Source organism: Mesoplodon bidens, assembly GCF_964165515.1.
Source record: "Mesoplodon bidens genome assembly, chromosome: 12".
NCBI classification, from domain to species: Eukaryota; Metazoa; Chordata; class Mammalia; order Artiodactyla; family Ziphiidae; genus Mesoplodon; species Mesoplodon bidens.
In genome coordinates, this window is record NC_138168.1 from 43,801,041 (window position 1) to 43,815,050 (window position 14,010).

The 14,010-nt window shown below is 43.9% G+C and overlaps 1 protein-coding gene across 1 annotated transcript in view; it reads left to right on the forward strand.

Moving 5' to 3' along the window:
* The window catches only part of ARMC2 (armadillo repeat containing 2), a 104,336-nt gene that overhangs the window by 17,048 nt on the left and 73,278 nt on the right, over positions 1-14,010 (forward strand). Inside the window, exon 5 of the mRNA XM_081250532.1 lies at positions 5,054-5,258. Within this exon, the coding sequence (XP_081106658.1) occupies positions 5,054-5,258 (205 nt within the window). The remainder of the gene's footprint in view (positions 1-5,053; positions 5,259-14,010) is intronic.

Genomic DNA, 14,010 nt, shown 5'->3' on the forward strand with positions numbered 1-14,010 from the left:
CTGGTGGACCCCAAGGCCCACGTGGCTGGAAGGGGGAGGGAGCTGAGGACACAGGACCCATTCAGGGCCAGGCCAGGGGGGACATGGCCAGGACTTTATTCTTCCTGCAGTGAAAAGCCAGGACAGGGTTTAAGCAAGGGAGAGACATCATCTGACTTCTGTTTCTTAAGAGTAGCTGCACGTTTAGACTCACCCGAGGAACTTTTCAGACGTTGCACCACCAGGGCCCCAGTCAGACCAGTTACATCAGAAAGGATTGGTACTTACGGGAGCAGAGTCCTTGCCAAGGTGAGAGGCAGTGGGCTCGGGAGCCACGGTGCAGGGTGAGGTCAGACTCGGATAGGAACAGGGTCACTTCTTGTAAATAGATGGCAGAGCTGGAGTGAGGGTTGCAGAGCTGTTGTTTATCAGATGTTTTTGCTTCTGAGCCTGAATGCCGCACACATTTAACTCTCGGTGGCTCCCATTTGAAAATCCTGCTGCTTGCTGAGCTGTTGCCATGTATGTGAAGGTGACAGGATAGACAGATGTTTCCCCACCAGCCGAAGCATGTCTCTGTTTCCGTTCTTCCATCCACCCTGTTGGGAGTTGCCCCCCTTCACCACTCCCATCATCCCTGCGTCCTGCGTCAGCACCCAGGGAACAGAGGCAGTAAAAAGCCATTGTCTTCTAAAAGCACACATCACCCCATTTAAAAATCCATTCTAATGCTCCAGCCTTGGACTCGTTGTCCTTTGTACAGGAGCTCCCTGGGCTTGTTTCAGAGTCCCTACTGTTTAGAAAAGGTATCCTTTGTTGGGTAACAGGCTATAAAGGCCTGTGGTGGAGACTGAGACAGAGGGAGTGTCCCTGCCCCTGGTGTGAAGTCATTAGTAGCTGACACCTCCCCAGGCAGGGCTGGTTTGGTGCCGTGGCAGGTTCGGAATTCCTGTTTGAAGAAAGTGAAAGAAGAGATGTGTGTCGTCATGTTCGTAGGGCCAGCAGTTTAATCGCTTGTGTTCAAATAGGGTTTTTGGCTGGAGGTGACCGTGTGGCTAACGCCCCTGTTACTCCAGCTGGACGGAGACCTCAGTGCAGGCTCCACCTTTGCACGATCTCTGTCATCTTAGCCACCACGGACAGGCTTCCTGCGTGGGCTTCCTAAATATCCCTGGGTCTGTATTCTCTGTATTCTCCATCCCAACTGCCCCACTGCTTTTATCACCTCTTGCCTTGTCCCTGGTCGTCCAGTGCTCCTTTCCTTCTCCACCCTCCGCTCGCTGAGGGGCTGCAGGTGGGTCAGCACAAGGACCCTGGCCCTTGGGACAGCCAGCAGAGCATGGGCACCAAGCGCCCACAGAGACATGGCTGTGACCAGCGGCCTTGTCCCTTCATCCCAGTGGGCCATGAAAGATGATGGTTTTCTCTCCATGTGCCATAAGGGACAAGAGGTCAGGAAGCAAATAAAAATTAGATTGCATCATCTACTTGCTGAAAACCTTTCAGGGGGCCCCCCGTGCCTAAAGGAGTGCTTGCCAAACAGTTCCAGGGAACACTTGGCAAAAATATTAATAGCTTTTCCTTGGAGGAAGGGTCCTGTGCTCAATGTGTGCCTACTTCCTCTCCCTCCTGGAGAGCCACAGTGCACGAGAGCATATTAAAGGGAGGGGAAGGCCATCTAGTGAAGTCACCTGTTTCATTTTAATTCAGCCCAGCATTTTACAAACCTACTTGACTGTGGAATCTGTCTTTTGGGGAACAGTTTGGGAAACACCGACCTAGCGCAGAAGTTGGCGAACTTCTTCTGTATAGGGCCAGAGAGTGAATATTTTAGACCTAGTGGGCCATAGAGTCTCTGTTCAACCTACTCAACTCTGACATTGCAGCAGGAAATCAACCATAGACTGATTTATGGCCGCTAAAATTTGAATTTCATATAATTTTCACATGTTACAAAATATTGTTCTTTTGATTTCTTTTTTTTTTTTTGCTCAACCATTTAAAAGTATAAAAGCCCTTCTTAGCTTGCAGGCTATACAGAAACAGGCGGCAGGCCAGATTCGGTGGGGCTGCAGTTTGCTGACTCCTGGTCCAGGGGATGAAGTCTTCACTGTGCAGCGTGCATGGTTCTGCCCCAGTCTAACATTCCAGGCCCTTCTCGCCCCTCTCCTTTGCCTGTCTCCATCCCCTGCCCCTGGTCTGTGCACCAGCAATATGGAGCCCTTGCAGTTCCCCACACCCATCCTGCTGTTTCATGCCTCATGCGGTCTCCGCTATATAATTCGCTGGACCCAGGCATAATGAAAATGTGGAGCTCTTCAAAAATTGTTTAGAATTTCAAGATGGCAACAGCAAAGCATTAAACCAAGTGCAAGGCCCTTCAAAGCATGGGGCCCTGCTTGACTGTACAGCTTGGACACGCTTGAAGCTGACTCTCACGCCAGACTTTTGTTGCCTTTTCTCAGAACTCTTTTTTGGCCTCCTGTTAACCCTTTGGAATGCTTTTCAGGCTCCACCTTCTCTATGAATCTTTCCCTGACCAACTGCAGCCCCTCAGGACTCCCCTGCTCTCTTACTCGTCCTTACCTGGCTCAGACCACACTGTACTGAATCTCTGTCTGGACGCATCTGCCTCTCCGTTTCCCCTACTAGACAGAACAACTTCAGTAGGAAAAGGGGTTTTCTCTATTTGAAGCCCAAGAGTTTGAAACAGGGCATAGTCTATAGTAAGTACCAAAGAAAATATCTGTGAAACCGGACAGTTCCTACACGGTAAGGCTACTGGTTGTAGAATCCTTTTGAAGTGTACCATGATCTGTTATAAAATTAGTACAACGTGCTGCACATATTTTCCAGAGAGACCCAGAGCATTGTTAGTCATGTTCAGTTGAATGGTGGACATCTAGCAGGAGTAAGAGTGAGCCCCGGGGCCACTCTTCGCTGTAGTAATAACTGACAGCTCGCTCCAGTAGATTGTGAAGACAGAGGGGCTGCAGCTCCTCCGTCCACAAGTAGGGTTGCATTTTTCCCTCTAGAACAGAAGCTCCATGGCGGCTGGGACTTCTCAGTTCACCACTGGACCACCAGCCCCTGGAACAGCATCTGGCACACGGCAGTGGATGCTTCATAAATATTTGTGGAGTGAAAGAAACGAATACTAAAATATAGGGACAGGCTAACAATGCTTTGTAATCTAAGATGAAGTATGTGCTTTGTAATTCAGACCTAAAGATATTTAAGGTTGTCTGGTGCTGTGGAGAGAGCCCTGGACTAGAAGTCAGGATTCGTGGGTTCCATTAATAATAATGATCATAACTTCTAGGTTTTGAGTGTGCTGGCACCACGGAAGTCACTTTACCAGGCCATTATCACTTGGGACCACTTGAGGAAGGGGAGAGAAGCTGAGTGAGCTGCCTGCTCACTCAGCCTGTACTTGACCCCAAGTCTGATGGAATGCCAAGCCCATGCTCTCCCCACGATACAGTCTCGGCCCTCCCGAACCTGCTCTGTGACCTTAGACTGGTCACCTTACCTTTTGGGTTCTCCATTTTCTCATCTGAAAAATGAAGGTTAGACCAGCCAATCTCTAAGGTTCCTTTCTGTTGTAAAATTCAGTGTTTGGAAAGCACGGAGCTTAGACAGAGGAGCAGACAAGGTGGATTTGTTTTTGTTGGTTTTTATTGGTTTGATGGTTCAAGTGCAGAAAAGGAAACCTTGAGTCATTTTGGAAAAGCTTGCAAAACTATTTCTCTATGTGAAGCTCATCCCTCTTGCCCCTTTGAAAAACATATTTTATCACGGACTAGAGTATAGTAGCAGCATCGTGGGTAAGCTATTCCTAATGTCAATTTGCTGATGAAGAAACAGTGTTGTATTTTAAGTCTAAGGATCTGTAGCCGTAAACACAGTAGGTGTTTCAGTTCAGAGACTGGACTTCTTTTTTGCAACTTTATCTTATTCCTTTTTAGAAAGCCTTCTAAGTGTTTCAGTGCCCTCCTGTGTCCCCACCTGGGAGTTGTCTGCTGGGCCTCCAAGAGCCGGTGCCTGCTCCTCTGATCACCTTTCTCCTCCCCTTCCCGTCACACACTCCACTTGAGCATGCCAGGCACACTCCTGCCTTTGGGCCTCCGCACCAGCTGTTCCCTCTGCTGGAAATACTGTCCCTCATCATCTGATGGCTTGATGCCTTACCTCCAGTAAGGGTTTGCCTGCCATGCCCACCTGCTCAAAATTGCTACCTGCCCCCATTCCCAATCCCCTTTTACCCTTCTCCACTTTTCTACTTTTGCTTTTTTCCATAGCACTTATTATCTTATATACTTCATTTATTATGGTCTGTTACTTATTGTCTATTGTGTAAACAGGTGTACTGTTAGGATGTAAGCCCTATGAGGGCAGGGATCTTTGTTCTGTCACTGATGCATCCCAAGTGCTTAGGACAGTGTCTGACATCAGGAAGGCACTCAATATTTCTGAATGAAAAATTACTAACATGATCAAATTCAGGAAGAAGAATTGTTATGGGACACAGAAGTATTTTTTTTTTTTTTTTTTTTTTTTTTTTTTTGCAGTACGCGGGCCTCTCACTGTTGTGGCCTCTCCCATCACGGAGCACAGGCTCCAGGTGCGCAGGGTCAGCGGCCATGGGTCACGGGCCCAGCCGCTCCACGGCATGTGGGATCTTCCTGGACCGGGGCACGAACCCACGTCCCCTGCATCGGCAGGCGGACTCTCAACCACTGCGCCACCAGGGAAGCCCCGACACAGATGTATTTATGTGGACTTAGGTAGTTCATAAACCTCAATTAGAGTATTTACCTACAGGTAGACTCAAAGCTAATAGAGCTAAGATTCTATTCATTTTTACCTGCTATATTGATGATGTCAAACCTAAAATAGTGGTGAGGTCTTGCATATGTACAGGGGGGTTTTATCCATACAATTCCAGACTTGATTACTATAAGTCATATGTAGTTTTAAAATTGTATAAATTCTTGGATTGAAAAATATATTGAAAGATAGTGATTCCTAAAATAAGAAATGCTTTGACAAAACGTTTCCTTGGTTATTACAGCAAAGAAGAGAGTGGAATCCAAAGAAACAGTTACGATGGGGGACTCTATGGTGAAAATACATGAGATTTATTTAACAGAATCAAATGCCATCAGCCACTTGAGTCACCCACTTCAGCTAACGTATGACGGAGACTTCGGTGAAATCAAGGAGCAAGAAATTTTCAAAGGGGCAGCATCCTTGCCATCTCATCTCAGAAGTGGAGGGTCAGTATTCTTTTCATTTAACTTTCCGGTCAGGACGACTATGTCATTTACCAGTTTGCTCTCTGTCTTATGTAGATGATTGATTTGCTTTTTCCCCTTTTATATAAACAAAATGTAAGTTAATGATGCATGAATAGGAGAGATTTCTTCTCACAGCTGAATGGGGTTGATTTTACATCTCCCTCTTTAATCCTCAGGAAAACATTCATACCTGCCAAAATGCTGCTTTGATAGGACTGTCAGAATAATGTCTCTGCTTTATTTGGGCTGTTCCAGCAAGCCCTTGAGTGATGACTGATCATTCTGTTTGTGTTACTTGGGATTCTTGCCCGGGCTGGAATGTCTCATTACCTCCCTTTAGGTTAGTTCGCTGTTGTTGACTCCACCAAAGAGTGGACACTTGATTTATTTTATTCTCCAGTAGAAACTTGGATTAGAATATTTATTTTGGAAACTAATAGTTAAAACAGGAGAGTCCTACGGTTTTCTCTTATCTATGATATCTCACTACTAATCCCTCATAAAATGAACGATTGAGGATTACTCTATTTCATACCATGTTCCTAGATAAGGCTTTTTTCACCCCAGTCTGTGATCCTTTCACCCCCATCCCATCTAGGAACCCCTAAATTCATACCGTGTTCCTGTATAGGGCTTTCTAGGCTTCCCCTAGAAAATTGAGGAGCAATTTTCCTACCATATTAAGAAGTTGTAGAGAATGTTCACTGTATGGACTGTGAATTCTTACACTGGTATTTTCCTAAAGAAGCCTTGACTAACTGGGGAACCAGGGTGGGGAATAGAGCAGGCTCTGTTTTCCAGTCCCAGACAGTAGTGATGCTAAGACAGGCAGAAGGCCTTGCACTGGACAGGGGCACTCAGAGATATTTTTCTACGACTTTCCATTGGGTCATTGTGGGCAACTGCCCAGTTCAAATTTGCTTAACAAGATTAAATTCCATGGGCCATTTTAAGACCAAATGCTCGTTGCCCTCACTTAGATTTGGGTCTGACTTTGGCTTGTCCACATGTTGTGTGCTTAAAACTCCTCCCACCCCTACTGGCTGCTTGGCAGCTGGTTAGTTTAGCTGAACTGACCTTGTCTGCTGACACAGCCTGAAGAGCTTTGCACACACAGAATTTATATTAGGCAACCTAGTAGTCCTTGTAATGTCGCTTTGCATTCAGAACATTTTTTAAATTAAAGTAAAAATGAAATGTCTCCTTAAGTGGAAGAGGACTTCAAATTGGGACTTTGGGAGTTGAGCACAAAACATCAAACTAGCCATTGCAACGAATCTTTTCCAGTTAGTGAATAAGAATAGGCTGCGGACCTCAGAGCTTAAGCATAAAAGGCAGCAGGAAAACTTGTGTTTCTTTCAGCACTGAACTGAAAAGGAAACATTTATCTTGCTGCACCCATCCTTACAGTAATTAAAGTTGACTAGGAAAAACCAGACAAGAGCTGTTTTCTTTTTTCTTTTTGCAAGCCTTCAGATGTTGCAGAATAATCTGGCAAGCCAGGGTTCATTATGTCTTCCTCAGTCTGGGACAGCAAAGGCATTTTCAGTTACATATTTTATCCCACAAACAGCAGAGGAGAAATCAATTAGGGACTGGAGGCACTTCTTCCCGACTGTCCAAAATTGTGAGGCACTGGCGGCAGCACTAATTGTGTTCTTTTTGCCTTGTTAGGACGGCTTTTGCATCGTATAGTGATTGTGTCTGTTTGGGGTTTGCCATACACTCTGGCAAGTTTAACTTCCAGTAACATTTTGGCTTTCGGAATCTTTACCTCCTTTAGTCATTGGAAGGAACTTTTGTTGAGGTGATTCCCCACAAAATATTTTTATACAGTAGGATTAAAACAAACCAGAAAATGGAAACTATTCGCAGTTCTTTCACTAATTACATTTGTGAATCAATCTGGAACACTTGATAGTTGTTTCTGGTAAACATTTAAGTGAGTAATTCCAAGAAATGATCTTTGCTCTGCAGTGGAGTATTCCCAGTCTTGATGCTAAAGCCCTACCCTCAATTAACATGTTTTCATGTTTACACCAGAAGGTGGAAAATGAAGACTCTTGTCAGTGAACTGGGCTGGCAGGAGAAGGGAGGGACGGGATTGCATAAGTGGAAGAGGGGGCAGCAGGAGCCGACAGTGGGCTGAGGGCTGAGAAGGAGTGCGAGCAGCTTGTGTAAAGGGGACAGAGGAAGTGAGGTCACGTTCCCGCGCAGGCTCCTTGCTGCCAGTCCGGCGTGGGAACCTCCACCTTTATGTCAGGGCTTCTTGGACCAGGGAGAGAAAGGAGTAGCTTAATTCAATGAAACCACATTGATTTTAGGGAAACCTTTAATTTAGAATAAGCTCAGACCTGGGATGGACTGGAGTTTAACTTTATGCTGGTCACAATGGAAAAAGGACTTGCTGAGCAAGGCATCATTGCAAGCAAGGTGGGCGGGGAGGGGGCCCTCTCTCACCTTCCAGGAGAGAACGCAATCTCTAGCCCCTATTGAACTGTCGTCTTCAAACAGCGTGCCAAGTACGACAGTCCATGTGTCTGTTTGAGGAGTCAGTCAAGGTTTGGCAGGCCTGCTCTTAGCAATACCCCGTCTTCTCTTACTTTATGTTGCCATATGTTTTGAAAATAGCTTCCATTAGAATATGTATGTGTGTATATCTCCATCCATCATCCATCCAGTGGTTCTACCTGATGAATCCCTTTATACATCTGCTTTTTCAAACCTTTTAAGGCTTTCTGTATAAATACTGTTCAAACTCTCATGGTTTGGAAATGTGATTTTTAGGAGGAAAGCCCAACAGCAGTCAGTTGTGGAGAGTCAAGAACTCTTTGTTGGGGGGCCAGAGTCTGTGGATTTAGAATTGGTTCTCTCTCAGCCACTTGATTCAGCTGTATGTTCTTTGACAAGTCTCTGAACACTTTCAGGGGGTCAGTTTTCTAATCTATAAAGTGGAAAAAAGTGTTCTCCTTCACTTCCATCTCCTCCCAGCCCTCACTATAGGCTGTGGAATGATAGCAGTTGGTTTAGAGGTGGGTACATGATCCAAGCCAGACCAATTGAATCCTTCCCTGGGACTTTTGCCAAAGCCTTTGGGGAAAGTGCTCTTTCTCCAAGTTCACAAGCTGTAAAGATGATGTTGTCTTGGAGCCAACAGTGGCTATTTCATTGCCTTGTGGAGGGTGAGTCTGTCTGGGAAGTGATGTATAAACAGAGCCGAGGAATGGAGACAGTGACTGAGTTCAAGGATGACATATAAACCCCTAGATCCAGCTGTGCCTGAGGCCACCACATCCACAGTGCAGACTGCTCTGTTTCATGAGCCAGTATGTTCCTTTTTCTTTCTCTCTCTCTTACACTCTTCTTCCTTGCTTCCTTCCTTCCTTTTTCTTTTCTTTCCTTTTTTATCTTTCTTCTTTCCTTTATTGATTTATTTTGACAGGAACAGCTAATGGTACTTAAGATTAGTTTTATGTCACTTGGAATATTGCAACCAAAAGGGTCTAGTTAACCTGCTAGACTTTATGAAATACAGATGAGGACAAGGGGGTAATTTGAGAGCAGACACCTCCTCAGACTTGAGCAAGAAACAAATTTCACTAAAAGCGAGTCTCTTATTTAAGAAAGGTGTATCCAGTAGTCTTTAATTAAAGAAATGACAGGAGAAGTGGGGAAGCCACAGTAGAGGCCCCCTTCAAGATCCAGAGTGTGGGGAATTCCCTGGTGGTCCAGTGGTTAGGGCTCCGTGTTTTCATTGCTGAGGGCCCAGGTTCAGTCCCTGGTCAGGGAACTAAGATCCCATAAGCTGTGCGGCATGGCCAAAAAAAAAGGAAAAGATCCAGAGCGTGAAGTGACACAGGGGGAATAGAGTTGAGGGTGACACACTCTCCTCCTTTCCTGTGATCCAGCCAGTTGGTGTGTGTGTTTATGGGGGAGGGAGTTTGATAGATTAGAACCCAAGGAACCTAGCCTGTAAAGAGGCTTTTCTGTGAGTCATGAAACCTGGTACATACAAACCAAGGGAACACACACTGCAGGTCAAGAAAAATAACAGACCTGGTGGATGGATATTCAGGAAAACTAAAGTTGAAGCTACTGAGCACCCCAGTTCTCTCCCTCCGTGGACCATTTTCATTCTTCAACAAATACCTGGCTCTGTTTCAAGATAAATAATGTTAGCACAAGAGTTAACATGGAACTTGAGCATGGGCTTTGTGAGGAACATAACAAAAGACAGATGAAGGAAATGGATCACAAAAGGAACTACCCTCCAAGAATAAGGAGAGTTAAAACAATTGTCCATAGTGTCAAAGAAATTACAGATACTGTTGTTACCCTCTTTTTAAAAAAAGACGAAAAGAGCTCTTTGTTGGGTTATAAGAATTCAAGTTAGAGATTTTAAGCCCACATAAAGAATGAAAATATGCTCACAGTTCTCAAAAAAGAAATGAAAGAAAAATGTATAAACATGGAGAGAAAAGCCGCATTAGAAATTAAAAGTGAGAATAGAAGCAGCTGAAAATGCAATCAGACATGGTGGATAAGCTAGAGGAAATCATACATAAAGAAATGAATAAGAAAATAGAAAAATCATCAGAGAGATTAAGATAGGTATGGAAGGAATGACACTTGTATTCCTGAAGAGGAAAGTCATCCTTGTCCTCCCCCTCCCCGTCCTCCATCTTACTCTGACTAAGTGCTAGGCACTCTTCCAAGTGACTTACATGTATTAACTCATTTAATATTCACAACAACCCACTGAGAACGGCAGAGATAATGAAAAGAAAAATATCAACATAATAGAAGACAACTTTCTGAAATAAAGATTTGAATCTGAAGCTCCAATGGACACATCATGTCCCAACAAAATTCGATATGGAGTAATCCACACTAAGACATCTCCAGCAGTGCTCAGCACCGGAATACTACCCAGTACATAGTACACACTCCATTAGTAATTGTTGATTGGGTGGGTAAATGCGAGAAGGTATCCTATGGCCATCAGGCTGAACAAGCAAGTCACATAGAAGGAAAAAAAGGCAGGCTGCCTCTGGCTCTGTTAGAGCTCCTCTCGGTGCCACAAGACAGTGGAGTAAGGCTTATGAAGTCCTAAGTACAGGAAGGATAACCCAAGAATTACATTGCCAGCCAAGTTCCTTCAGCAAAAAGGCAACAGACATTTTCAAATGCGAATGGATTTGGGGACTATGGTACTCATGCACTTTCTGGAAAACTTTTTGACAACAAAATGATGAGTCAAAATTCAGAACTCGAATGGAGAAGCTATGGTCAAAGCATTCATGGTGAGTTAAATGAATTAAACTCATGGTGAGTTACTGAATTAAAGCTAAACAACTCTGAAAACGATGGTTACGGAACAGAAACCTTGACAGTGTAATATTAGCATAAAGAACCAAAACTGGTACTTGGGAGGAAGTGTGAGTACTAATCGCTTCACTTCATAGTACGGAGTAGATTTGTCAGTAGCTATAGTCTGAAATTGAAATATATAGTTAAAAAAGAGTGATTTTAGCCTCCTAATGTTTTTCATTCTTTTCTTAACTTTAGAGAGATCTTTTAGAAACTAATGTCTCTTGTGAAGACCCATTCATCTGAAGTTCTACAATTCCTTCGGTTTCACCTCAATTTCTGTTTCTCTGTCATACATATTCAAGTAAAATTTATACTTCCTACTTTTTAATCACAACGACACGTATGCTATGATCCCATTTATATGTATCTTTTATCTGCCCTTCCCTCTAAGTCGCCCTTCTGTTCTTTCATTCTTTTATCTTTTCATCTGAATATATGCAAAATATGTCTGGAATGATGTTTGCCACACATTAACGATATTTATTTCTGGGTGGTGGGATCTTAGATGGTTTTCTAAATCTTCTTTGTACTTCTTATATTGCCTGGCCTTAAAAAATAATAAATATATCATTTTTTCAAAAATAATGAAGTCATTATTCTTTTAAGAAATTAATTAATGTGGCTGAGAAACTGTTTGCATTCGGAAAAGACAGTCATTGATCAAAATGACTTTGTAGAATCCCGCCTTATTTGACAGCTTCCATTCGATAAGAATTTGTTGATAAGCAAAGCCCTGCGCTAGCGGGGTTGGGAGATACACAAATGGACCCTGTCCATGAGAGCCTTACCAGCATGTCAGGCTCTGAGGCTCAAGTGCGGTCCCTAGACCAGCAGCATCAGTATCACGTGGGAGCTTGTCAGAAATGCAGGATCTCACGCTCCACCCCAGACCTGCTGAATTAGAATCTGCATTTTTATAAGGTATCCAAGTGATTTGAATTCACACAAAGTTTTAGAAGCACTGTTCAACGATTGACTCTAATGCTGGAGGAATCAAAGGAGAATTGAAAGAAAGTGCCTTGGGAGTTTAGAGGTGAGAGCACCTAACTCTGACTGAAAGATCAGGGAAGGTTTCCTGGGGTCTGTGGAGTTTGGGTTGCCCCTTGAGGCTGGTTTTCAAAAGAGGTGGGGCTCTATGTTCTTTGCTAAAGGAGCAGCATAAGCAGAGGGGGATTGGACTTGGTGGTGGCAGGTTCAAAGAAAGGCAGATGGCCCAGTGTAGTGGAAGCATGGGTCCTGAGGCTGTAGACTACGTGGAGTGCTGAGAGGTTTTCAGGAGAGTGACGCTGGCAGCCGCGTGAAGGAGGATCAGAGACGGGGGAGCAGTAGCAGTTCTGGTGGGAGACGGTGATGTGTGAGCTGGAGCAGCCCACTGGGACATTGGGATGGAGAGCAGATCGTGGAAACCGGTGTGGAATCATTTCCACAGTAACGCCACGGAAGAGGGTAGCGCCAGCAACTCTCCCCTGTGCTGAAGTACCCGTAGCTGCCGCAATGAAAAGTTACAGCGCTCCTCGCGTGAGGCGCCTTGAGACTGGAGCTGTGCAGGTGAAGGGGAGCGTGAAACGGTGGGCTTTTACCCTAAGCTAAGGGAATTGAAGCCTAACTAAGTTAAGCTAATGCGGTTAGCTACAAAGCAGTGTCCAATCAAGTTTCTGCATATAGAACTTGAGTAATAACCAGTTAGTGATCATTGAAAAAGGTACAAGAATCTATGCATCATCTTTACAAAATGTATATTTTAAATCTTGGACCACCAGCCCAATGCTATGGTTACCTTGGAGGACTTTATCAAAATTTTGATCTTAGGACCATTCCTTTAAAATCATGTTCTTTAATTTCACTGTGTTTCTCTTTAACCATTTAAGTAGAATTCTATTTTAGTGTTAGTTATTAAGACAGAGTGCTAATGTCTAGAAACTGTGCATCTGGTGTTTCAGGCTATGAGGACATGATAAAGGGACCACCACCTTTTGGTGGTGGTATTCTTAAATTGCAGTAAAAAAAAATCAAAGAGACTACAAAGCAGGGACCAGCAAACTAAGGCCCATGGGCCAAATCCAGCCTATTACCTGTTTTTGTAAATAAAGTTTTATTGGAACACAGTCACGCCCATTCATTTACCTACTGTCCCTGGCTGCTTTCACACTATAGCCACAGAACTGAGTAGTTGTGACAGAGACTGAGTGACTGCAGAGCCTAAGATATTTACTACCTGACTGGAATCTATACAACTTGACTCTAATTCTAAAAATGAAGTGTCATCTTCTTAGGGCAAGGAAAATGTTAGCTCAGATTTCCTAAATTTCTTTTTATCATGTATATCCTTTAAAATTTCCTTTTCCATTTTTTTACATGTAATTTTTTCCCAAATGGAAAGAAATTTACTATATTTTTTTTCTTAATTCCAAATCCTACCATTTAGTCTGCTTCTTAATATCTTTTTAGCTATTGCTCCAGAGAAGGAGTCAACAATCTATAGCCCTGGAGCAAGATCTGGCCAGCCGTCTGTTTCTTTGTTTGTTTGTTTGTTTTATAGCCCTTAAGCTGAGAATTTTTTTCTGCATTTTAAAATCATTACATTTTAAACGGTTACAAAAGTACCTACATTAATAGCCTCTGTTTTGCCACTTGGCCCACAAAGTGTAAAATATATACTGTCTGGCTCTTTAAGAAAAAGTTGCTGACCCCTGACTAAAGAACCTCAGTCATAATAATTGGAAGAACTGTCTGAATTATAGCAAAATCTGAATTTTGGAATACTTTTAAAGAAATATACTTTTCTTTCTTTGGAGTGTAGATGATCCAGAAGTAGATGTTGCCAATGTGACTGATGCATGGATGGGCAGTAGTAACTCGGTCAGTGTATGACGTTGCCTTGGCTACAGAGCTTGGTTCTGGTTGTTCAGAGTGAAAGGTGGGACTCTTGTTAATGATTGGGAAGAGAGGACCTCGTTTTTGCTCTGAAACATGTGGGCTACAGCAGAGAGACCTGGGAGTGCCATACGCACTATGCTTTCCTCAGGACTCCAACCGGATTACAGATGGAACCAGAGGAAGGGCAGAGCTCAGAGAATTGCAGAAAGGTGGAGCCAGTGCCCTGATCACACCACACCTAAAACCCACCCGTAGTGCTTGACTTTTGGGTTACATGAGCCAATACCAGTTACTGTTTAAGTCAGTTAGAATTAGGTTTCTGTTATTTGTAGATGAAGATATCCTAATGAAATGGTCTTTTGGGGGCTTCAAGAAGGATTTCACAGGGCTTCCCTGGTGGCACAGTGGTTGAGAGTCCACCTGCTGATGTAGGGGACACGGGTTCCTGCCCCGGTCCGGGAAGATCCCACATGCCGCGGAG